General features: G+C 40.0%; 1 protein-coding gene across 1 annotated transcript in view; it reads right to left on the bottom strand.

Moving 5' to 3' along the window:
* LRRC1 (leucine rich repeat containing 1) overlaps positions 1 to 26409 on the bottom strand; it is a 140665-nt gene that overhangs the window by 47102 nt on the left and 67154 nt on the right. Inside the window, exons 3-4 of the mRNA XM_037055036.1 lie at positions 10595 to 10673; positions 7382 to 7471 (exon numbers count right to left, since the gene is read on the bottom strand). Of these exons, the coding sequence (XP_036910931.1) occupies positions 7382 to 7471; positions 10595 to 10673 (169 nt within the window). The remainder of the gene's footprint in view (positions 1 to 7381; positions 7472 to 10594; positions 10674 to 26409) is intronic.

Genomic DNA, 26409 nt, shown 5'->3' with positions numbered 1-26409 from the left:
GACACTAATTATACATATGCACAAGCACTGAGCAACGAGACTCCCGTGTACAAAGGACTAAGGTGCTTATTATGTGGGAAGTAAAGGGTATACAGTCAGGGAACCTGTGAATGTGTAACCTATTTCACCTCTTCCAATCACTGGAGAAGGACTGACAAAAGAGGTAGACTTTTCAATCATTAAGTAAGAAAAAAGATCTGTCAGTTTGGAAAGAGAAGGCAGGTAAAAATTTTTTAAATTCACTTTCATGAAAGGATCTGAGGCTTTCTGCTGGGTTTGAGCAGAGCTCAGCCCAGTAAAAACCAGATGGTAGTAAGAAGCCCCATAATTCATCTGCTACAATAAACAAGTATTGGGTTGGCCAAGAAGTCTGTTACCTTCTTTTCCATAGAAGAAAAGACACATTTTTTTATTTCCACCAAAAACTTTATTGATTTGGATATTCTGAGTATGTTGGCTATCTCCTATCTCTTCTGCTATTGGCGTCTAGTGGGTAGAGGCACGGGTGCTGCTAAACATCTTCCAATGCAGAAGACAGCCCCACATCAAAGAGTTATTTGGCCAAAATGTCGCTAGTACCAAGAAGCTTCGCAAACCACTTCTGACATGTTCAATCAGTCACAGCACCTTCTCCAAACACTACACAAATCTTTTTTCATATTTCAGTTGAATTTTTACCTTTCTTGAAATAATAAAGCATAATATGCTGAAAATGTTGCATATTTTCTCCCACATTCACTATTAAAAGGACTGCACAAAAATTCACCAATTTTGATAAGTATTTTTTAATGCAACTGTTATGACAGTTGTCACAATACAATCTAACAAAATTGTTTCAAATGAAGTTAAAGAAGTTAACTAAGCACTACTACAGCCATCATACAGAATAAAAAAAACGTAACAGACTTTTTGACTACCCAATACTATTATGTGTCTGAAACAGCAGTCTCAAAACTTAACTTGAAAAATATTTGCAACAGACTTATTTTAAGCAAGTATTATACGCAACACCAAAACAAAAGAAAATGATAAGCTAATAATAGAGCTCTGCTGATGCAAACAGGATCAGCAGAGACCACCTACCAGAGCACTTCTCACTCCCTAGAATGCCCTGGAGGGACTTCAGTGGAATCCCTGGGGCCCAACAAGGCAGAGCTTGAGAACCAGTGGCTGGGAGCTTACCCGTCTCCCAAGTGTTCTATTATGGAATGGTGGTCCCTATGCATTTAAGAGAGTACCTTCAAAATCCTTTTATTTATTTTAAAAATAGCCCTGCCCAGTGTGGCTCAGTTGGTTGAGAGTCATCCTGTAAATCAACAAGTTGCTGGTCCAATTCTCAGTCAGGGCACATACCAGGGTTGCAGGTTTGGTCCCCGGGTCAGGGCATGTACAAGAGGCAACCAAATGATGGATTGATGTTTCTCTCCCTCTCTTCCCTTCTCTCCGCAAATAAATAAATAAAATCTTTAAAATAATTTCAAAATCCACTGAAGATGGGTTAAGTTTCTCACTCAATGTTAAACATCACCTTTACTTTGAAGGGCTGAGTAAGGTGTTAAGGTGCCACCACACACACACAAAAAAAAGGGTAAGCAAATTTGGGATACCATTATCTTAGTCAAAGAAAAACGTGACATTTTGCATGAGGTAGCCAGTATTCTTCTGTGTGGTTCAAAAGATGTTCATGACCAATCCTCATGTCATTACAAAGTATTTACAGAGATTCTACTACTTGAAATGTCTGCTTTATCAAAGTACCCACACCAATGGTTACCTGTCATGTGGCCATATGATAAAGGATGGGAACACAATGCTTTGCAATGGAATGAAAGCAGAGCAATGAGCGGGATGCCTGGTTTCTTCCCATGCACTAACATGCTGTGCACGCCCAAGTATTCACAGTAGTTCATTCAAGGGAGCAACAAGTACGGCTGATGGGCACTAATGTGTCCAGAGAAGCTGCAGAAGCTGACCAGAGCCCCACAGAGAATTTTACATTTGAGAGAGACAGCACACTCAAGATCTGTCTGACACCACGGGAAGTAACTGGCTCAGGTAGTTCAGGTTCACGTTAGATAAGCACCACATTCCTTTCCAGGACATCCTATCATTACACGCTGGGTTTTCAGCAACTGCTGAGATAAAAGGCAGTTACCAGGGGGAAAATCAATGCAGAACAGAAAATGAGTTGTAGTTTGAGACACTAAGCAGTGCTCAACAGTACCAACATCCCATAGTAAACAATTAGGGATATGTAAGAATAAAATAAGAACATTCTTTCAACTTGAGCGTGTTGCTTTCTCAAACAGCCACTAGGCTGTTAGGACAAAAATACTTACCAAGTTGTTCGGATCTAACTACTTAATAAATGGAACTACTAGGTACTGCTGGGGCAGTAAGGAAAAGTTACTGAACCCCAAAGGGCCCTGGGAACCAACTGTTCCATGGTAGTGTCAGGTAAAGTAGTAGGAAAACACGGGACTTGAACCAGGAGAGCAGTACTCCAGGTCCAACTCTGCCATCAAACACTCTTCAGATTAAATGACTGTGGGCAAATGAAACACAGGATGGGACATCTGCTTCCTGGTGCCCCAGCTTCCAGGTGCTGCAAGTCTGTCCTAAGCAAAGGTGCACCTCTCTTCTTCAGGCTGCACCCCTGCCCATTCTGAGGGCGCCCAAGTCCCTTAGAAATCCATACTTTCCTGGTTAATGCCATGTGCTATGCTAGGTGGCAGAGAGAGAAACAGAGGTCCTGGTTCACTGATGCTCGAAAGAAGTACACTGAGGTGGCTGACTCACTTGACCAAATAAGCAGTGTTAATTTATATAAAAACCTCAACTTCAGAATCCACAAAGATCAATCATTTAAGTGGTCATTTCTTATCTTTTTCTTTTTTAATATATACATTTATTTTTTAAAGATTGTATTTATTTTTAGAGAGGGAAAGGGAGGGGAAAAAAGAGGGAGAAAAACAGCAATGTGTGGTTGACTCTCGTGCACCCCCTACTGGGTACATGGCCCACAATCCCGGCATGTGAATTCTCAATCCCTGACTGAGAATCGAACCAGCGACCTTTGGTTCACAGCCAGCAATCAATCCACTGAGCCACACCACTTAGGTCCTTCTTCTTTTTTTCTAATTGAATTTATTAGGGTGACATTGGTCTACAAAATCATAGAGGTTTCAAGTGTACAACTCAAGAGAACAGAAATCTGCACACTATAACATGTGCCATGGCCCCAAGCAAAGTCCCTTAAGCAAAGTCCCTTTCTATCCCCATTTTCTACTCGCCTTTGCCCACCTCCACCCACTCACACCCTCCTACCCTCTGGCCATTACCACAGTGTTGTCAGTGTCTAGGTTTTATATACATTTGATTTTTTGCTTAATCCCTTCATCTTCTTTCATTTGGCCCCTCCTGTTTTTTTTAATTTTTTGGAATATCTAATACTGGTGCCTTGTTCCCAAAACCACACTATCTATGTGATGTTGTTTAGTTTGGTTAATAATAGCTCTAAGAAACCACTTGGGAATCCTTTGGGAAACTGAAAAATCTTTGCCATGAGGAAAGTTAAGTTCCAAATAATGATTTGCTTAAGTGCAGCATACTTGAGATTTTTCTCAACAATTCACCATTTCAACATTCAAGTATCTTCTCAACAAGATCTAGGAAAACAGAGGTGCCCAATCTCCTCCAAAGAAGGGACTGTTCTTTGATTGTTTCTTTTCTAAAAAATATATTTTATTGATTATGCTATTACAGTTGTCCCATTTTCCCCCAACCCTGCACACCTCCTCCCACCCACACAAACAGGATATTAACTTTAACGCAATAAATCTTAAATACAACACGTAGAAATCATAAAGTATTTTGCTATGGCAACAAAAATTATTTAAAAAACAGGAATAGAAATCTATTTCCCATTTAATTTCACAAATTACCCTAATAGAAATCAGTTGATTCAGCCCTGGCTGGTGTAGCTCAGTGGATTGAGCGCGGGCCTGCAAACCAGAGGATTGCGGTTCGATTCCCAGTCAGGGCACATGCCTGGGTTGCCGTCCGGTTCCCTGCAGGCCAACTCCCAGCAGAGTACGCACGAAAGGCAACCATACATTCATGTTTCTCTCCCTCTCTCCTTCCCCTCTAAAGATAAATAAATAAATAAAACCTTAAAAAAAAAAGAAAGAAATCAATTGATTCAATGATATCTGACCTTCCCTTGCTGTCCATATTCTTTTTTTTTAAATCCTCACCTGAGTATATGTTTATTGATTTTAGAGTGAGGAGGGTGGGGAATGAGAGACAGGGAGAGAAAACATCGATAGGAGAGAGAAACATCAGTTGCCTCCCACACACACACCAACCAGGGACTGAACCCACAACCTAGGTATGTGTCTTGACCAGGAATAGAACCCACAACTTTTTGGTGTATGGGAAAACACTCCAAACAACTTAGCCACCCAGCCAAGGCCGCCCCATATTTTTATTTCCTGGGTGATTGTTCACCACATGGTCCACGCTCAAAATGGAATTTTATTTTGGAAACAATCAGTCTACAAAAGGATGTAACAGTAATGCAAGTTGATTAAGTCTCAAATCAAAACAAAAAAAACCAAACACCCACCACTCTTAACTACTGGTAGAAAACACAGATACATGAGAAATCCTGGGCATTGACCAAAATAGGTACAGATATCAGAAAAGATGAGGTTAAAATTGGATTAAATATTATAATTTATTGTAAAATGATTATTAAATATTTTCCACTGAAATAATGCAGCGGGGAATGAAAGGGAGACCCTGGTTTAATAAGAACATATTTTCTCTCAAAACATTAAACCTGTTACAAAAGACACAAATTGGGAAAGAAGGTCAGTGACAGGCCAGGAACGAATGGGAGGGAAGGCACAAAGGAATTGTATGCCAGGGATGCTGAGGAGCAGAACAAGGGCGGCATCAGTTTGTGTATTTAAATGACTCAAACAGGGTGGGTCAAAAGTAGATTTACAGTTGTGAGTACATGAAACAAGAGTTTATTCTTGTATTATTATTTATTAATTATTGTATTATTTTCCATACAAATAACTGTAAATCTACCTTTGCCCCAACCTGTATGAAGGACCCTGCCAAAAAAACAGAATTTATTTATAAAAAATTGTAAATGTGTTCTTAGGTGTTTTAACTTCAGTTCCCTTCAAAGTCCTCTCCATTTAATGCAACAAACCTACTGAGATGTTTTTATCCCACTGCTCAAAACCGTCTTTGAACTCATCAATTTTGATGCTTTTTAAATTATTTTATTGTTGTTCAATTACAATTGTATTTTCTTCCCATCCCTCCCTCCCACCCCCTCCAAACCCACCTCCTTCCCTTGCTTCCACCCTCCCCCATGTGTCCATGTGTCCTTTATAGTAGTTCCTGAAAACCCTTCTCCCCACTGTCCCCTCCCTGCTCCCCTTGGACTATAGTTAGATTGTTCTTAATTTCAATGACCGTGGTTATATTTTGTTTGCTTTTTTCTTTTGTTGATGATGTTCCAATTAAAGGTGAGATCATATGTATTTGTCCCTCACTGCCTGGCTTATTTCACTCAGCATAATGCTCTCCAATGCCTTTTAGTGCTTCTGCCATTTTGGTTTCACCTCTTCCACATCAGCAAAATGTTTCCTTTTGAGGGCTTTTTCATGTAGGGGGAAAAAAGTCACTTGGGGCAAGATCAAGATTGGGTGAATAGGGAGGATGGGGCAGGTCCACTAGTAAACCACCCATCATGAAATAGGCAAATGCACTGAGTCTTCAAAAACAAAAAATTCACTGAGCCATACGCAGCCTCTCACAGCAATGCCAGCTGGTGCACTGATACAGACGGTTCCTAGAACACTCACCTAGCAGAAGGAGCCCATAGTGCAAGGGGCATGCTCTCCAGAAGATAATCCTAGTTTTGGGGGGGTACCCCTCATATATTAGAAACATATGAAACCTGACACACGAAAAATAAAGTGTAAGTGCATGACATCCACAGTAAAACACTGCTGTTTCTGCTGCAGCTGATACCATAAACTGAGGAGTACTTGGGGCTTATCTCATTTTCCTCCTGAGAGCTAAAGAGCACAATTTTTAATCAGCATGACTACCGACCGTCAAAGTGGTAAAGCATCACTGTGCACCACAAGAAAACACAGACATGCTGGCTGAAACTCGGTTAGCCAGGTGTCTTCTGTCTACACAGAAGAGAAAAGAGGGGGCAAAGTTGACTGTTCAGAACTCCTGTACACCTCTAGAGAGAGGAACTTTGCAGAACAGACATCTGTGACATACACCGTAGTCCTCAAAAACCAAGCTTCTGTTTTGTCTTACAATTCATGCAGGACAGGTGAACACAAAGGAGAGCCTTTACGACACTAGGGCATGCGGGTCCACCAGGTCAGGTGGGCCACCTGGGCTTTCACTTTAAGTGGTTAAGCATAAGCCACCAGCCTGATTTAACCCAAAGTATGTCCTAGAGGCATGGAAAAGATCTGCTAAGGTAATTCAATTAATTCATCTCTGGAAACACAGAACACGACATTTATTCAACAGCATATATATTTTCCTCAAAGGAGTTTATTTCTTGCCGTGACTGTGTCCTCTCTGACCTCTAGGCCAGCACTGTGGAAACATGCCTGCCACATTCCACCCCTCTCCAATTGCATGCCTGCTCTGCAAACACACCATTCTCACTCCCTAACCTCAGGTCGACAGCACACAAACACAGCAGGCACAGCTGTTGTTTAGGGGCACGTCCCCTAAGTTTTCAGTGGTGTTTCATTGGCTCCCTTCCCTAACATGGCTTAAAATTATCCAGAGTGGTAGTTTCTAACAGTATTTATTCACAACCTACATGGTACTTTGTGTGAATACTTTGGAACCCATCAGTATGAAGAGAACTTCCAAACAAATTAGGGTTTTCACTAGTAATAAGTAGCAGCATCCTTTTTAACCATTAAAATTCAGGGGCAATTGGTTATAAAAACATAAGAGGTGATCTTTTTTCTTGTTAGTTTTTGAGATTTTGTTTATTTATCTTTAGAGGGGAAGGGAAGGAGAGAGGGAGAGAAACATCAACATATGGTTGCCTCTCGTGTGTTCCCCTGCTGAGAAGTGGCCTGCAACCCAGGCATGTGCCCTGACTGGGAATTGAACCAAGATCCTCTGGTTCACAGGCCCGTGCTCAATCCACTGAGCCACACCAGCCAGGGCTGGCTATGATCTTTTTTAAGGGTGATGGTAAAGACTGAGTAAATGGCTTTCTGAGTTAAAAAAAAATAAGAATTTAAAAGGGAAGGAAGGTATAATGGATGACCTAGGCAACCTTTTGTCCTGATATACACAAACTTACTTGCCAATATTTTCAGGTAGGGATTGCAATGAGATGTCATTTACAGAAAGACACGTCAAGTTCTGTAGTTCAGGAAAGCTTTCTGGTAATCTAAAAAAAACCAAAAACTGTTGTTAATTGAAAGATAAAATGTATATACAGTGTATACTACACATAATTATAATGATTTCATCTATATGCTAATTGAAATAACCTCCTAAAAACTGCATTACACATAGCACGTCTGCCTTGTCTTCTGTATGTGAGACACACATAAGGGGAAAAACCAACACCACAAGTGCAAGGGCCCAACAAACACTTGTCGACGGGTGATCCAGAAATGATCACCAAGGAAAAACATGATGCTTTAAGAATAAAGGGGGGAGAATGTGTGACTAATGAGTGCTCTATGAAAGAAAATGATAATCACTGCAGCTAAAAGTGAAGACTTTATTGATAAGCAGAAAATAAAGAGAAATTTTAGCCCACACAATTATAATAAAACACATGACAGCTTCTCAAGGTTATTTCTCATAGTTTATAATATCCAGAGCAAAGCTATGAATCACTCAGAAATGATCAGCTGATGACCAAATGCTACTTTCTTATTAGTTTTCTTTTAATCTGACTTAAGATGTCATTCACTCGAGATAATGATATGTTTCACTATGTTCTATACAAAAGAATTTTTTCTTACTTCCCTTAAACTCTGAGTAGCAAGGTTTCAAAATAAATTATTTAAAAACTTACAAAGAAAGTTTTATGGTTACCAAAATTGAGGAAGGAAAAAAAGACCTAACTGAAGGCAAAAAGATCTTGTTGTACTAAAATGCTGAAGGCCCTCACAGGTGAATCTAACGCAGACAACACAACACATCACTCATAATGGGGGTGGGCAGGCGGAGGACTTCTTGCTTCAGTGATAGTATCTAGATTAGACTCTTCCACTTTTTTCCCTCCCCCATCTTACTTTTTTGAAAAACTAAAAACTAAATTACTGTTTGACATTTAATATAGATTAATTCCAAACTTCAAAACCAACCCCAGGCCCTGCAAGAAGAAAGTTTTAACTGAATTTTTATAATCATTGAACTACAGTCTTAGTGATGGCTTTTACAAAGATGAATCCTCTTCCATAGTATAACAGCAGTAAAATTTTTTATCTAAAAATGTTATTTATTTCAGTTAAAATGGTACAACTTATCTTTTTTGCCTGAGTTTTTACCAGAATCTATACCATTTTACAATTTTAAAAATAACGAAAATGACTCCAAACATAAGAAAATGTATTTTTAAATGATGATTTGCTCTTTACTGGCTGTGAACATTAGGAGCCAAACTAGCACGATGTATTGAGGAAGCAGACTTCAGTTCAGGAGAAAGGAATTCTGGTCTGAGATGCCATTGGGAGGCCGCATGATCTGAAAAGGTCATTTACATTATTTGAGCCTTAGTTTCTTCAGCCATAAGATATGTAGAGAAGCTAAGTAATTTTTAAAATCCTTTCAACTCACAAATATCGTCTTAATTCTTAAAACAGCACACCTGCCAAATCCTGCCAAACACGAGGCTAGGGCAAAACCCAGTAAATCCTCATATAATGTGGGTGTATTCCACAGGAGAGTGTTTTAAGGTAATGGTAAAGTCTATGTCAGCACATGTTAGAAAAGGACAGCTAAAGATGGAGAAAGGGGGATTAAGCAATGTAATGGTTAAAAAAACTCAAGGGCAGCATAATGAATATTTCCCAGTTGCCTAATTCTAACTGCCTTTAGGACAAATAGCTTAGTTGAGTTCAACAAACATTTACTGAACGCTTACTCCATTCCAGAAATTATAGTAGGGCTGGAGATATACCAACAAATAATAGAGGACTACAAGTTAGCTTTCTCAGTCTCATCCAGGAGTCTTAGTCAAAGAAAGAAAGTGAATGTAAACTTCAAGTATATGAAATAAGTATGCACAGAAGACTATGGAAGATCAGGGGAGGAGGGAACGGACCATAGATTAATCAAGACATGTGATGCTCGAGCTATATGTTAGAGAGGGTAAAATGGTTGCCATCATCAAAAAGAGAGAAGCGTGAAATGAATAACTTATGAGCGCTTTGTTACAGCAGAACGTGATGTCTGCCACAGGCAACTAAGGGCAATGAAAGGGACAGACAGACAAGGTCAGAGGGGGTGGGGGAGATGGCACAGCACATTGAGGAGCTCAGGCTTTATGTCATGGGAGCAAAAGCCACTGTAGTGTTTGAAGAATAGGAAAAACTGCATGGAAGATGATTAAGGAAGAGGACAAGACTTGGGGACAGCGATGAGTTAGAAGCTATTAGGTTAGAGCTTAGTAAATGGTTATTTTTCATAAAAATAAATGCTATTAGTAACTTAATCACTGGATTCAAAAGGGGAAAGCCAGAAACATTTTTAAAAACATATTTACTTTTTAAAAATAAGCAGAAATGGAAAAAAACTAAATTAAACAGGACATTCCCCAACACTCCATACGCTAAAAAGTCCCAAGCAATTTTGAAATGGGTGAGACAAATCCCAAATTTTAATTGAATCTTGAAATCTTGATATTCCTATATCCTTCAAAAAAAAAAAGAGGACAGGAGGAGAGGACAGAAGGGAAGGGGGAAGGATAGGGAAAAGGTGGACTCAGTAGTAATTGAGTGACAGGTGGCTTTATTTGGAGAAATAAAACGAAAGAAACCCTCACAGCTATTGCTAAAGTATGAAAATAATGTGTCAGCAGAGTTGTTTTCTTTACTTTCTTTTTAAAAAATGAGTTAGAGGAAAGATGAGATACTAAATATACTTCATTCCCGGAGTGGAGAAAACCTCTCTAACAGGACTTCTCCGTAGATACCTACGGAGTAAGTTCTATGGGAGTTTAGAACTGTCTCATCCCACAGACAAAAGGGATCAAAAGAGGATTCATAAACTACTCCGATTCTTCACATCGCTTCAGAAATGCACTCCTCACTCCTGTTTGGCACACTCCAGTGGGCCTCCCCCAATCCTCCAACATCTTTTCAATGTTCCCTCAACGGCCCAACGCGCCCTTCACTGCAGAGTGCTATTTATAGTAAATATCTGTGAAGGTCAACCACCCTTAAAGACAGCAATCCACCTAGGCACCTCTAAGACAAATAACCTGGTTGTGTTTTTTGCTTGGTTCTCAAAAAGACATTCTTAGTACAATAGACAGAAGAGCAAACAGAAAGTTTACCTGGTCAGTGGGTTTCCGCTGAAGTCAGCTATCTGTAGTGCTTTACAGAACGAGATGCTTTCTGGAATTTCAGGAATATCTGTAGGAATTAAAAAAAACCACAATCTACCATTTACCATCATTATTAACAGTTTTCATCATCCTCAAAATGGACCACAGTCATATGGGAATATATGAAAATCATGACCTCTATTCAAATATGACATTAATTTCTACAGTTTTTCTCCATTTATTTTATACTTTCTTTCCTACTAGAAAACAATGCACTTTGTAACAGAACTGCATTAAAGAAAATAGAGAAATAACACAAAACACCAAGTCCCATCACCCTATCAAGTATCGCCAATGGCATTCTGTCTAATTCCCATTAGCGTTTTTCCCTTTTTCATATCACTGTATCAGTACAAAGGATTCTAAAGTAGGCATTTTAAAATTAATAGGCTTTCTTCTGGTTTTAAACATAATTTGGAAAACGAAGAAAAGCCCAAAGAAGAAAATAAAAACCACCACATTCCCATCCCCCAGAGATACTTTATTCTGATGTATTTCTGTAGTTGTCATTCAAACATACACATACACATAGTATGTGTGTATAAATAGATTATATTTCAAAATACTAGGTTTGTACTTGTTATTTTCACCTTACATTATTCTACAAATGGTTTCCCTGTCATTTTTCCAAATACTTTGTCATTCTTAACAACAGAAGAGCCCACTGCATATAATTTCATACTTCATTTAAGTATTGGACATATATGTTGTTTCCAAGTTCCTGATATTATAATTGCACTATGTCCATTTCTGATTATTTCTTTAGGCTAAGCTCCCAGAATTGTAATTACTGTGTCAAAGGCATTAACATCTATAGCACTTGATAAATACTGTTCAATTGCTTTGGGAGGGGGGGCAAGTTAAATATATCTATAATTCCATCAGCTTATACAAAGTTCCCAATTCAACATTTCTCTCCTCCTCTCTCTCTCTCTCTCACACACACATTTTTAAAACTGCCAATATTATTGGTAAAACAGTCTGGCAACATTTTATTTTGTTTCATATTCCTTTTATTACTAATGAGGTTGAGCTCCTCGCCCCCACATTTAATAGTAACTAAATATGGATTGATTTTGAAATGACCAAAATTGTTCATTTTAATTCCACTTTCTCTTGGTACAAAACCTAAGGTTATAGCTTTTAGGGCTTTAAAAGTTTAGTTCATAGCATTTAATTTCAAGAATACATTTATTTTGGACACGTTAACATTAAGAAGGGCTAAAATAGAAAGGGTTCGCCTAGCCCCATGCTGTTTCTTCCACCAGTTTGACGAATGCAAGCTAAGCCAAAAACATACCTAAAATTTCTACACTGGGGGTGGCAGGGAGAAGGGAGAAATAAAAGGAAAAAATGGAAACCCTGGTCCAAAAACCACAAATTAATCAGAGGCTACATAAAAGCTTTAGTTCAAATTTAAAAGCCAAAAATGTTTAAATGCGTGGCAGCATGCCCCTCACACTACTCCCTGCCTTGCGTGGTCATATAGGGTAGTGAAGAACAAGCACCATGACCCTAGTTTCCGAAGCCTGATAGAAATATCGACATAGCTTATCCACAGTTGAGTACGGAACAGAGCTTTAAGACACAAAGATTTGTGGGCCCAGAGGTACAAATACAATGGCAGATCCTTTTACATACATTTCCTTCTTTAATCTCAACATAAATTATTTTAATTTATAAATAATTGTACAAAATGGACACTGAGGCTCAGAAAGATGAAGTGACTTGCCCTTCATTACAGGCCTATTTCACTGAGTGCTGGCCCTCCCACACTGAGGTCATGGCCCTGTCACACTGAAGAATGCATGAACACACATGAACCCCTTACAAGATGAGCAGTGCTATCTATCCAGGCAAGTGAGGCAACAACATGCCATGGCTTGCCTTGATCTCAACGGTGCTGGCTGCCCTGTGCACTCCATGACAGTCCCTCTTCCGCCACTACTTCAGGCCCTTATGAGCAGTCTTTTGTTGAGACTGAGAAAAGGGGAGCAAATGCTGTACCAGTCACCTCACAAGTGCCTGGAAGAAGAGCAAGTGGGACATTAAAATACAAATTTTACAGCAGCTTCCTGCTCTCTAGCCAAGAAAAAGATCAAGGAAACAAAGAAACAAGACAGGTGCATCAGTCCGGTAGGCTTCAATATTTCTCAGAGCACCAGAAACAAGTTTCAGCAACTGAAACTTAGGAGCAAGGCCCTATCAAGGGAACACAGGAATGCTGGCTCTCAGAAACTGGCTGGCACTGGTCTGGCATTTGGGGATCTGAGGATAACAAAAGCAACTACCAGTGAACACTCAGTAAGAAAACCGCTTAGTCTAAGATCTCTTACAAGAGAAAGTATAAAGTTTATACATTATTGCCAGCTGAAATCCCTTTTTAACTGATTTCCAAATGTTTTGCTCAGGACAAAATGAGAATTAAGACTAAATATATAAAAAATTATACATATATCTACAAGTTATATATACTTATATACCTTATGTATAATTTACCTATTCTATATATGTATAATTTATATATGTATCACTTTCTCAATGAATCCTAAGCTGACCTCCTATCGCCATTTAAAAAATTCTAATTTGAACCCTTTCTTTTGCAGCCTCCTACCCAACTTCCAAATCCTTTTCATATTCTCTATTTTTCCTAGCCATCTTTTTCTTTCCACTTACTATTACCAACCTAGTGCAGGCCCCATTCACCAGGATGACTANGTCTAAGATCTCTTACAAGAGAAAGTGTAAAGTTTATACATTATTGCCAGCTGAAATCCCTTTTTAACTGATTTCCAAATGTTTTGCTCAGGACAAAATGAGAATTAAGACTAAATATATAAAAAATTATACATATATCTACAAGTTATATATACTTATATACCTTATGTATAATTTACCTATTCTATATATGTACAATTTATATATGTATCACTTTCTCAATGAATCCTAAGCTGACCTCCTATCGCCATTTAAAAAATTCTAATTTGAATCCTTTCTTTTGCAGCCTCCTACCCAACTTCCAAATCCTTTTCATATTCTCTATGTTTCCTAGCCATCTTTTTCTTTCCACTTACTATTACCAACCTAGTGCAGGCCCCATTACAGTATCCTCTGAAATGATCTCTTCCTGTACCTGACTGACCTCCACCAAATCCAAATAGCCATAAGAGCAACCACTTTCCTATTAGGTTTGTGATCTTGGGCAAATGACTTACTCATGCCTTAATTTCCTTACCTGACAAATGGATCATTGATAGACACTTTTATGTAACTCCAGCGTATCATATCTTAAGCGCTTCAGAAGTTCAGAGAAGGAAATAAATTAGCCAAAGGGCAGGTATGCTTTGAACCACGTAAGAGCAAGCAGAGAAGTACAGGCATGAACATGACACTGGATACAAAGTGAGGAGAGGGTTTGCCTGAACTTCAGGATATAAATATGGGAGCATCTGGAGAGAAGGCAGAAACAAAGCCAATTACCAAAAGCCAGACTGAGTTGTTTACAATTAATTTGCTACACACAACAGACTAGACCAGGCAGCTTTGACTCTAGAAACATTACAAGAAAGAAGTGAACCGGACAGGGTTGCTGTCAGCTCACTGAAAAGTCAGAGAAATGAAGGCCTTAGAGGCAGGTTCAGGGGTTAGCCCGGGATGAGCTGCCACTGACCACTGCTCCCCTGGTTGCAAGTTCCCCCTTTGAGGGGGTCCCTCAAAGTTTAGGAGATGCACAGCTGTGAGGGGAAAAAAGGGGGAAGGGAAAGACTCACGCATGCTCCCAGGAGAGAGGGTGCATACTGGGACCTTCTGTTTTGTTTTGTTTTGTTTTTTTAAAGCTTTTAAAGGCTGGGGGTTTGGGGGGGTGGGTCTTAGAGAAGTACTTCAATAGAATATTCATCAGTTTTCCAAGTGTCTCCTTTCAGGGTCCTGGTCTCCACTGACTGGTCAGTGCCAGTGCAGGGGATCATTAGTCACTGCAGCTGGCCCTGGTGTCACCTGCCTGGTTTTGATGCTTTTCTGGGCCCAGACCCGAAATACAGCTGAGGCCTAGTCTCTCTAGGGAGGAAACGTAAAGGGGTCTAAACTGCATGGCCAGCAAGATGCAGGAGGAGGAAAGGCCACCCTGGGGGGGAGGAAAGGCCACCCTGGGGGGGGAAGACTGGCACCCCCTTCACCCACTGCTAGGCCCCTGGAGCTCCCCCCACCCCGCCGGTGACTTTCTGTATCTGATTGTAAATTGCCTGTCCAGTTTGTTCAGCTCTCTGTCTCAGTTTCCCCCTTCCTCTTGCCAAGGAATGTGCCTGGCTCTTTACTCTCCTGCCTCAAAGCTTCCACATAAGGTAAAACAAAAAAAATCATATTTTTCATTAATTCAAACTGGCTTTGTCTCTTGTATGTACAAGAATAAAAGCATGAAATTTGATACCTACAAAATGTCTGAGAATGACTGTAAAATTAAGTAACGTCTTCCCTGTAACTTTCTTAAGATAGCCTTCAATTCAGATCCACTCTATGCTATCATTATTTTTTAATCAAAATTGCTTTAAATGAGATGTAGTATAGAATATATTAAAGTGTAGTATGTTTTTAAATGCTAAAATATAGTACAGTATATATTAAAAATTAAAATACCAGATCTGTAGTTTTCCAATATGGCTATTACTATAGCTGGCATACAGGAAAATAGATAATCAGCCCTAAACTCTATCAGTTCAAAAATCTTTTTCAACACCACCAGAGAGTCAACAATTCTGACTCCATTAGCCCAAGAATATTGCTTTCACCACAAATACTGTAACTGAAAAGTGATTTATAAAAATATTCTCTGCCCTGACTGGCATAGCTCAGTGGATTGAGAGCAGGCTGTGAACCAAAGGGTCGCCAGTTCAATTCCTGGTCAGGACACATGCCTGGGTTGCAGGCCAGGTCCCCGGTATGGAGAGTGTGAGAGGCAACCACATACCGATATTTCTCTCCCTCTCTTTCTCCTTCTCTTCTCCCTCTCTGAAAATGAATAAATAAAACCTTTTTAAAAAAGAACATTCTCTGCCCTCCTGACATTCGTATTATTTTCTCGATACCCACTTTAACACACCGAACTGAGATTCCACCTTCACCTACGGTACCCTCACATGAGTAACATAGGCTTACTCTAGATTCTTTTATAAGGCATCAGGACTCTCTTCCTCAAAATGGACCATGCCTTTTCCTGAAAAACGACTGCCATTTAAAGGCCCTTCTTGTGATGGTGATGAAGACGGACTGGAACAAGTGACCTCTCAGGTTCCTCCAAGTGTGTGTGAGTACAGGGACTTCTGGGGCACTTCGTGCAGGTGTGCGCACAGACAGCCTGTTCTGTTTATGATCATGGCTCCATGCAGAGTGCAATGTCCTTTCTGAATAAATTAATTACTCTCTAGCACTTATTCTTCTTCTATAAAATAGCATCTCTCCTCCTGGGTTCAAGACCTAGCTGATGTCAGTAAGTTATAATACCAGGCTCTCTTCACTGAGTGTACCATGAAATGCTAAGAAAACACATCTTACATTTTTTAATTTTTCCATTACAGTTTACATTCAACATTATTATGTATTAGTTTCAAGTGTATAGCATAGTGGTCAGACAATCATATACCAGGAAAACCACTTTGTAAAGTATATCACTATCTAAATCTTAGATACTTTTGTGGCTATTCTCTACCATTATCTAACTCTTTTTGATACCTTTGGAAATAGAAAGTTAAAGGTAATAAGAAATGCTTAAAGAGAGCAAATTATTACATCCACCTATTAATCTGTCTTTTTGTAAAGCCACAAAGAATAACATTTGAAACCTCAGGACATACAATATGGACAGTTTAGCATGTTCAAAGTTTACTATTGAAAACAAGGCAAGAGCAATCATCTATACTGATTGCAGCAGCACTATTAACCCCACAGCAATGTGACTGTTGGCTTAATGAGCACGAGGTGCTAACAAAGCCAGGGTCCTGGATGCAGTCCAAACATACACCAGTTTCTTTCCCCTGGTTCCAACCTCACTGCACTCAGGGGAGCCTTTGCCTAAAAACTTGTGCTGGAAAAACAGTCAACAGCTGATCCTTACTGAGCAAGTACTGAGTCTCAGGCACAATTCTAAGCCTTTTGCACAAATTAACTCATTGAAATCTTCACAACTCTAACAAAGTTACCGTTATCATTTCCATTCTCTGAATGAGGAACTGAGGCCCCAAATGTAAGGGCCTAGCTGAGTTTACACAGCCACTGAGGAGGAAGGTCGGAATCTGAACCTAGGCCTTCTCACCCCAGAGCCTGCACCTTTCGCCATAAAGTTACATTGTCTCTATAAGAATGAGTAAGGTCAAAGAAACCACAAAAGTCAACCCAAGTACCCTACTGCTACAAGCCACTGACATGTGCCGCTTGTGAAAGCCAAGGATAATGCTGTCTCTGAGTCTTCAGAAGCTCAGTAGAAGGGAGACAAGGGGGAAATGCTCCATTTCATCTGACCTCTTACAACAGATTTAACTTTCTCCTTTACTAAGTCTGACTAAGCAAAGCCAAACTAATAATTCTTTTCAAGATAACACAGTAACAACATAAGCACCTCTATGTTCATTGCAGCATTATATACAGTCGCCAAGATATGGAAGCAGGGCAAATGTCCATCAGCAGGTGAGTGGATAAAACAATTATGGGGCATTTACACAATGAAATACCACTCAGCCATAAAAAGAGATTTTACCCTTTGCAATAGCATGGATGGACCTGGGGAATGTTATGCTAAGTGAAATAAGCCAGTCAGAGAAAGACAAATACCATATGATTTCACTCATATGTGCAATAATGAACAAACTGAACTGACACACAAAATAGAAACAGACTCATAGAGAGCAGGGTAACAGCTATAGGGGAGGGGGAGAACGGTGGAGGGATCGAGTAAAAAGGAAAAGGACTCATGGACAACAGAGTGGTGACGGCAGGGGATTGTAGGGAAAGGGGTATAAGGGGGACAAATGGTAATGGAAAAAAACACAATAAAAAAGATAACACAATATACCTTATAAATATCAAAGTAACAGAAAAAATGTAAAATTTTATTCTGTGGTATGACTAATCTTTATCAACTTTTGATTATGACTTAGTATTAAAATTAGGTATGTTATTTAAGTATATAATATTAAAATGTGCGTAATTATTTCTTGCTTACTGCAGTTCCTACAAAAGAATAGAAGGAATTTAATGAGAACAACCAACAAAAAGGCAATATGGTGCCCTAAAGTTTCAATTTACTCCCTGAATCCCCACAAATGGATTAGGCCCTCCATAGGCCCTATACTTCTTTGAAGCACTTTGCTCTAAACTATATAAAATTTACTCAGTGCCTTGTTTCCTCACTAGATGTAAATCCTCCACTACCTCAGGGGTCAGATCTATATTGTCCCCCAAAGTCTCCCCAGCATTTAGCAGAGCGCAGGCCCTTAGCAGAAGTTCAGCAACACTTCCACACCCCTCTGGGCCTGGAATCAGACAACAAATCCCAGAGCCAGCATCTCCACCTAACTTAGGTAAACGTCAACTGCTCTGAGCCTCCATTTCCTCATAAAAGGGGTGTCTGGGTTCTCTGCCTCATCCACTGACCAGGGCTGACAGGGAGAACAAAATAATGTACATGGTAACTTGGTAAAGTACACAAATGGAAAGAACTAAAAGGGAGGAGAAGGCAAAAACCCCCAATTGGTACAGATTGGTTTTGTTGAGTGTGGGTCACTTTTTATACCCACATGAGGGGTCCGGGGCATGTTTCCCTGCCCTCGTCTCATCTCCAGCATTTACTCAGACCAGAGGGGGAAAATATCATCAAGGACTCTGTCAACGGCTTTTCAGCCGGAAGCACCGTCTTCTAGTAATTCACCAAAATGACGGACACAAAGGGAAAGAGGAAAGCCTCCCGCTCTGTGTTCTCTAGCCTTTTAGGAAACGTGGAGTTGTTCTTTTGGCCGTATACTTGAGAATCTACAAGAAAGGTGGTATCACAGACATCAAGGGAATGGGCACTGCTCAAAAATGAAAGCCCCACACGTTACCATCACAAACGTGGACGAGTCCACAATGTCACCCAGCGGTGAGCATTACTGTAAACAAGTTAAGATACTTACCAAGAGATTGATGTACGTTTTGAGCATATTAAACATGCTAAGAGCAGAGACAGCTTCCTGAAATGGGTGAAGCGATCAGAAAAAGAAGGAAGCCAAAGAGAAAGGTCCCTGGGTTCAACTGAAGTGTCAGCCTGCTCCACCCAGAGACGCACATGGTGTGAAACCAACAGAAAGGAGCCCGAGCTGCTGGCTGTAAGTTTGAACCCACTCCCTGTAAGTTCATGGCATGATGAGTATGAAAAAAATAAAAGACTTCTATACTGGTAAACACGTTTCTCTTAATTATGTAGAGTTGCGGTGTCCCTTCCTCTCCAAAAAATTTTAAAGGAAAAAAAAAAGGAAGAGCTCTGCCAACGTAGAAAGAACTGGGTCTTTAAATAAGTCTCTTGTTACTAGTACCCAATCTTAGACAAAGAAATGTGTAACTGAGTGAACAGTTAAGAATTTGAGGACAGTACCTCAATACCACATCACTGATGTTAAATCAAATCAAAGGCAAACAAAATATAATAAAGCTTAAACAAACACAAAAAAGGAAAAAAAACCATCCCATGAACTGCCCTGCAAAGAGATCCGAGGGGAGAGATGACTAACATGAAGAAACCCAGCAATTCGCAAGTGTGCACATGGATATAAGTGTGCCTAAACTCTGCACTGGCATTCAAAGGTCACTTTAAGACTTGTTCAAGATGAACAATTTCCCAATTAGAGTTGCATTACATTTGTATTTCTGGTCTATAAAGAGAAAATGTTTAAGACATGACCTACAAGTAAGTCCATTTGGGTTTTCCTTCTCATAGAAAAGATCAACATTTAATTAAGAACCTTCTTCTATATTTAACAAAGTGAAATGCTGTGGATGACATAAAAGCAAAATACAAGATTATAAAGAACTTGATCTTCTTCTCCTAACATTGTCCCCTCATATTAGAGGGTGATTAACTTAGTGGGTGAATATTCTTGCCCACTGAATTCTCCAAATGTTACAGCAACTCCTGGTAAGAAAATGTGCACCTTGCCTCACCCTGCCCAGGGCTGAGGTGACACTTCTGTGCCAGGTGGCCACCACAGTACCAGGGGTGCCAAGGGCATGTGCATGCTGTGTACACACACACACCCCTTTCAACCATATAAGCACTTTATACTTTTCAGCACAATACTTCTACTTTGGAGGAAGACTGAAATTGCTCCCTGACTGCCTGTTGCTCCCTCTGATAAGCCTCTTTTGAAACTAGTCACTGAGAGCTGTTGTCACTTACCTCAGACACAGTGGAAAGCCATGGGCACTGAGAGGATGGCATGGGACAGACCCAAGATGAGGAAAAGGGACAGGAATGGCTCTGAAAAGAGGAACCACTCCTCTCCAAGCCCTGCTATACCACTCAACTATGCGGCCCCAGGTAAGAAGAACTGGCATTTTGAGGGCCTGTCATGTATCAGGTGTTGTGACTGGCATTTTGCACACGTCATCACTAATCCTTAACACAGATACTGAGATAGACTGTGGCAGTCCCACTAACAAATGCAGAATCGGGCTCAGAAACAAACTAAATTCTCCAATGGTCACTCTGCTGACATGTGGAGGAGCAAAGCTTTGAAATTCCAGTCTATCTGCCTCAGGGCTGAGGGCGACTGTGAAGTAACTGCTGAGGATCTGGACAGACAGATTCAATCAGCTCCAGATATGCTAGAAGAATAAGAAATGCCAGAGGAAATACACATGGAGACAGAGGACGCAGACACACAGCACGAGGTTATAGGAGGCTGTGGGGAGGAGCGGTCTGAGGGGAGAGGAAGCCAGTGAATCTCCTGTTATGGGGACGGGGGCACCCAACTTGCAAAGGGAACGAGACCTGAGGGAGCAGAGACAAGACAACAAGGGAACAAGTCATCAAGAGGGTTGGTCAAGGCGTTACTTCCAACCAACAGGAAAGGATGACGTGGACTGCACTATCGGGGTCTGCTGTCACCTTCAAGAGGACACAAACAGAGCGGTAGAGAAGACAAATCACAAAGGCTGAGAGGCTGGTGGGCGAAGGGGAAGGGAATGCAGAGCGGTAGCTGCAGACGTCTAGTCTGAGCCATTGTATTCGTGGTTGGCAAGACAAGGAAAACGGAAAGAAGGTGATACAGTTTTCTGATCATCAAGCCCAATTTAATTATTTAAAGGAACTGTTGTTTAATCAGAGAGTATGTCCTCACTGGGTGGTTGAAAGCTCTTCGTCTTTTATTAAAAAGTGACAATGATAGTCTTTCTTAGCAAAATAAAGAGTTAGCAATCCTGTGCCACAATCCCATTTTTAAAAATTATACTGCTCCATTAAATCTAAAAGCCTGGGAACCTGGGGTAGAGGCTGCCCAGCAATTAGAGGGAGAGAAAAGTGGTTTCTGGCTTGAGGAGAATAAGGCCACTGTGTCTGGGTCCGATTTGTTCGGAATACCTGCAGAGTGATCAGAGAGGCAGTTAGACGTGAGATGGAAGGGAGCTGTGGAAGCTCATTCTCACTTTTGCTCAGATAGCAACAAGTAGGGCAGCACACATGGGAGGGGAGGACCAGAGAGTGAAGACTTCAGAACCCTGGAAGGGACAGAGAGGAGGCTGGTTGCAGCACGCTGCACACTGAGTGAGAAGGCTCATAACTTGAGAGCAGGCTCATGGGATGATGAGTTCCACCAACCACAGCAGAGTAAAGGGCAAAATCCCACAATTTTAAGAAGAAAATGATATGAAACGTTCCCAGCCAAAGAAAAAGAAAAAAGAAAGAAAGAAAGAAAGAACACTGCATCTTTTAGGCAATGCTTCAGGGAGGTTGGGAGGGTCACATTGGCATGAAATGTAGGATCCCATTATGTATAAAAACCATGAACAGAGACCTGGCCAAAGACAGAACTCAACCACCATAAGAAATAAACAACTAGCAGTGAACAGAACAAGCATACAAAAAGAGATGCTGACAGCCTGTAGTCAAATACTGAATGTTGAGACTTTGGGCATACTCTGTGCATCATATTGCTTCATTTAGAATTATTTACTACTCGGATAAAACAAGGTCCTTGTGTGCCAAATGGGCTGACTGATTAAGACAGTCTGAATGCTATGCTGCTGGTTGCCTGACTCAATCCTGCTTAAAAATATCTGGGATTGTCAAACAAGACTAAATATGAATGCATGATCCAAGTCTGCATTTGCTGCCACAGCTGTTCCTCTGGGTATGCAGGAGGGAAAAATAGCTAAATGGAGATTTTTTTCAAAGGCATCATCCCACTTACCGTATTATGCTAACCACCACATACTCACCCAGGAGGCAGCCAGCCTCGCAGACAAAGGCCTAGTTCCTGCGCAGGCAGCCTTTCCAGTGTCTGTTAAGGGAAGATGGGCACAGGCACAGTGCAGAATGGAAGACAGGACAGAGGGGCCCTTTGTCGAAGTTTTATTTTACAGTCTTGGCACATGTGCTAGCAAAAATCTTTCTTAGTTCAGAAGGTTTTTACCTAGTCCAGCCACAATTACCAAAACAGCCTTTATGCCTCAGCTTTTCCTCCCCAACAGAGATTGCTAAATATACACTAACATGTCTTGGGGTACAAGATCCTGATTCAAAAAAAACTTTAACCAAAAAAAAAAATAAAATAAAAACATTACAGAACATTGAATGTTAAATTTCGTATCAGATAATATGGAGGAGGAAAAAAATCCGTGAACAGTTTGGCATTCTTTTTACCTACCCTTTTCTGCAAACTTAATATATTTGAGTCTCAATAATGTCTACCTAAAACTCAAGATAACAGTGACTAAATACCAAAAACTAAAAAGCAATATTTGTATTCATCAGCTATTTCGTTCATTCAAAATTACAGCTTATTTAATTATTCCCATATAATATGGGCAAAATTACAACTACTAGTTTATGTTTCAAAATCCTCTTGAAAAATGAAGTCTTCCAATGCATGAATGCTTTGATCCCAAAATTAAGTCTTCAACTCCCCCCAAGTCTCCTCCACCTCCCGGGGAGCACAAGAATCTTTCCCCTCTCAGAACTGCACATTAGCCTATGTGGCCAAGCCCGCTCCTTTGCATGAAGTCTATGAGCCTGATTCCATGCTGTCTTGTGTTACCTTTTTTAAGTATATCTTATCTTTCCAAACAGAATCTGTAATTCTTGTCAGCCAGGATAAACATCCTACTAAACTTGGGTATTCGCCTCACATTCCCACACCATGCACAGTGTTTGTCGACTAAGACTCAACCACAGGATAGAATGAGTCATTCAGATTCCTAAAAACACTTTCTGGGCAAAGCACAGAATAGATAAGAGGGTGCAGAGTCAGAAGTGAACAATACAGTTCTCCAGAGGTACAGGGAGAAGCCATTTGGCCCAGATAAACTAGTACGAACACTGATTCTCAACAGTTCTCACCAGCTTTTTTCAAAGCACATCCATTCTAACTCAGGTCTAGTAAAACCACTGAATATCCCAGAGGCTGGGGATTCCCAGATTTCAGAGTACAGAGGAATCACCTAGGGCTTTTACCTGATGAAAGGGCTGGCCCGACTCCTAGCAACTGATTCACCATGTCTAGTGTCTAGAGAAGGAATCTGCATTTTAACCCAGCAATCTCGGGAGATTCAGACTAAAAGGGTCTTAAGACTGCCTCTGAGAAAGTGAGGCATTTAACTTAATTGGTCCTCAATCAGACCTGACAGCGTATCCGAATCATCTGGGTCCCTCATCACCTGAGATTTCCAATAAGTCAGCTAGGGGCGGGATTTGGACAGTATTTTTTTCTTTTTAACTACCTCACGTGAATCTGATGTGCTGCCAGGTTAAGAACCAGTGTTAACCCTGGCTGGTGTAGCTCAGTGGACTGAGCACGGGCCTGCGAACCACACAATCACGGTTCGATTCCCAGTCAGGGCACATGCCTGGGTTGCAGGCCAGTTCCCAGCAGGGGACTCACGAGAGGCAACCATACATTGATATTTCTCTCCTTCTCTCCTTCCCTTCCCCTCTAAAGATAAATAAATTTTAAAACAGATTTAAAAAAATAAGAACCAATGTTAATAAGGCTCCAGTCATTTTAATGTATCTGACTCCCACCCACATTTTACCTCCGTAATATATGTCTGCTCTTAGACTGAAGCAAAGCCAACACTTACAGGCTGCCTGTGCTGAAGGCTTTGTTGGACTGCCTCAGATGAGGTGACCAAGGAAAGCTACTTTGTTGTTTCCAAAATGATGAAAGGAGTGGGGAAAAGGGTGGAAACCGGGGGAATGTAACTGCCTCCTTCCCATTTTTAAATAAAATCCGTTATTTTATTTAAAATAAATCACTCTGCCTATAACACAGTACAGTTTTTCAGAAGTTTTTCAGAAGTAACCCTTAAGAAGAAAGAAGTTATATTAGGAAACAAAGTGCAAAGGTACCATATTATGTCATATATAATGTGAACCTTTTGGCCTGAATTTGTGAGGTTAAAATAAGTATGTGCATTATATATGGGTAGTACTAATTCCATATCTATCTATATATATGTTTTTTAATTCTTTTATTTATGCTTACGTGTTAAAAGTGTAACTCTAGAAAGCAGTTCTATTGTCTGTATGCAAAATAATACCCTGAAATACAATAATTGATTTTGTTGAACATTTAAAATTGATTAAAAAGTTAAAATGAAAGGTTTTTTTCTCTGAGTTTAGGGCAAAAACATGAGTGCACAATATACATGGGAGCTCATTATACATAGCAAAATATGGTATTCTAAAAAGACCTCAAAAACATGGTTATATTATTCAAAATAATACTGTAGAAAAAGAACTTAAGGGCTTAAAAGTTATAAGTTGTCACCTAAAAGATGAAAAGTTACAATATTTATAATACATTTACCTTCTTAAAAAATACAGCAGACCTTATACATTAAAATGTGTACTATCCCCTTAAAATACAAGGTCTGTCCAGAAAAAGTCCAGCCATTGTTAATATAATAAAAACAGTTTGCCAAACTATGTAACCTGGCAGCCAAGGAGAGTGGACTGGAATGCACATGTATGAACAATGACAACTTCACTGTGCTAGTCAGTGGGGGTGGGAGACACCATTGAGTGAGCATGCGTACTGAGTGGTCATCACATTCAAAATGACTGACTAAAAAAATAAACCTGCATCCAATTCTGCGATAAGCTTAAACATTCCTCCATGGAAACTGCTGAGGACTCAGAAGGCCGCAGCTACAGGCAACTGGTGATTGGCAGCTTCATCACAACAACGCACTCGCTAATGCATCACTTCTTGTGCAGAGTTCTTTGGCAAAACATCAATTATAGGCGATTCAGTGCCCCTATAGCCCATATTTGGCGCCCTGAGACTTCTGGCTTTTCCCAACACTAAAATCACCTTTGAAAGGGAAGAGATTTCAGACCATTAATGAGATTCAGGAAAATACAATGGAGCAGTTGATGACAATCAAGAGAGTTCTGCGAGGTCCCAAGGTGCTTCAAGGTGCCTCATCTGAAGGGGACTGAGGCGCGTCATTGTCCCACGTGCAATGTTTCTTGTATCCTGCATCTTCTTCAGTCAAGGTCTACTTTTCATATTACATGGCCAGATGCCTTCTGGACAGACCTCGTATTCATTATATGAAGCATGTATACATATTCTAGCATTGCCACAGGATGTTTTGGAGATCTTTCTTAGAATTACAATGAGTATTTCTCCAAATAATGTTTTGAGAAAATATTGCATAACAAATGCTGTCTCTGTGAATTACAGAAAAGTCAAGACTGGGAACCAGTATAAAAATATACCCTAGATTTCAGCTGAATCTCACCCTGAAGATGATATATTGGGTTGGCCAAAAAGTCCATATGATTTTTTCCATAAAATGAAAGGCACGTTGTTCATTTTCACCAATAACTTCACTGATTCAGACATTTTGAGTATGCTGCCTATCTCCCATGTGGTATAGCTTTGATTGTTCCCAATTAATGTCTTGATTTGATCACTATCAACTTCAACTGGTCTACCTGACTGTCGAGCATTATGCAACAATAAATCTCCAGCATGAAACTCAGCAAACCACTTTTGACACATTCTATCAGTCATAGCACATTCTCCATACACTGCACAAATCATTTTTTGCATTTTAGTTGACTTTTTACCTTTCTTGAAGTAATACCTAATATGCCAAAAATGTTGCTTATTTTCTTTCACCTTCAATATTAAAATGGCTCCATAAAAATTTACCATTTTTGATAAGTTTTTGTAAGTGCACGCTGATATGACAGCTGTCACAATACAATCTAACAAAATTATTTCCAATTAAGTTTAAGACAAGTTATCACTACTAGAGCATCTTACAGAAAAAAAAAAACAAATGAACTTTTTTGGCCAACCCAATATTGTGGCAAGTTTGGTTCCATTTCCTAATGTCCTAAAGCAATCCACACAGCCCCGCTTCCCATCCCACTTTAGGACAAAAACAGAAAAGTTTGAAAGGTTAGCTTTTGCTGGGTGGGTGATCCAAGTTATTATAACACATGCATGAATGCATGAATGCATGAATTTTTTTTTATTTTTTATTTTTTAAAGATTTTATTTATTTATCTT

This window comes from Sturnira hondurensis, unplaced genomic scaffold, assembly GCF_014824575.4.
Source record: "Sturnira hondurensis isolate 20B ecotype Veracruz unplaced genomic scaffold, ASM1482457v3 Scaffold0000880, whole genome shotgun sequence".
NCBI classification, from domain to species: Eukaryota; Metazoa; Chordata; class Mammalia; order Chiroptera; family Phyllostomidae; genus Sturnira; species Sturnira hondurensis.
The sequence above is the reverse complement of the archived record's forward strand: the minus strand, read 5'-3'. Positions and strand labels throughout refer to the sequence as shown.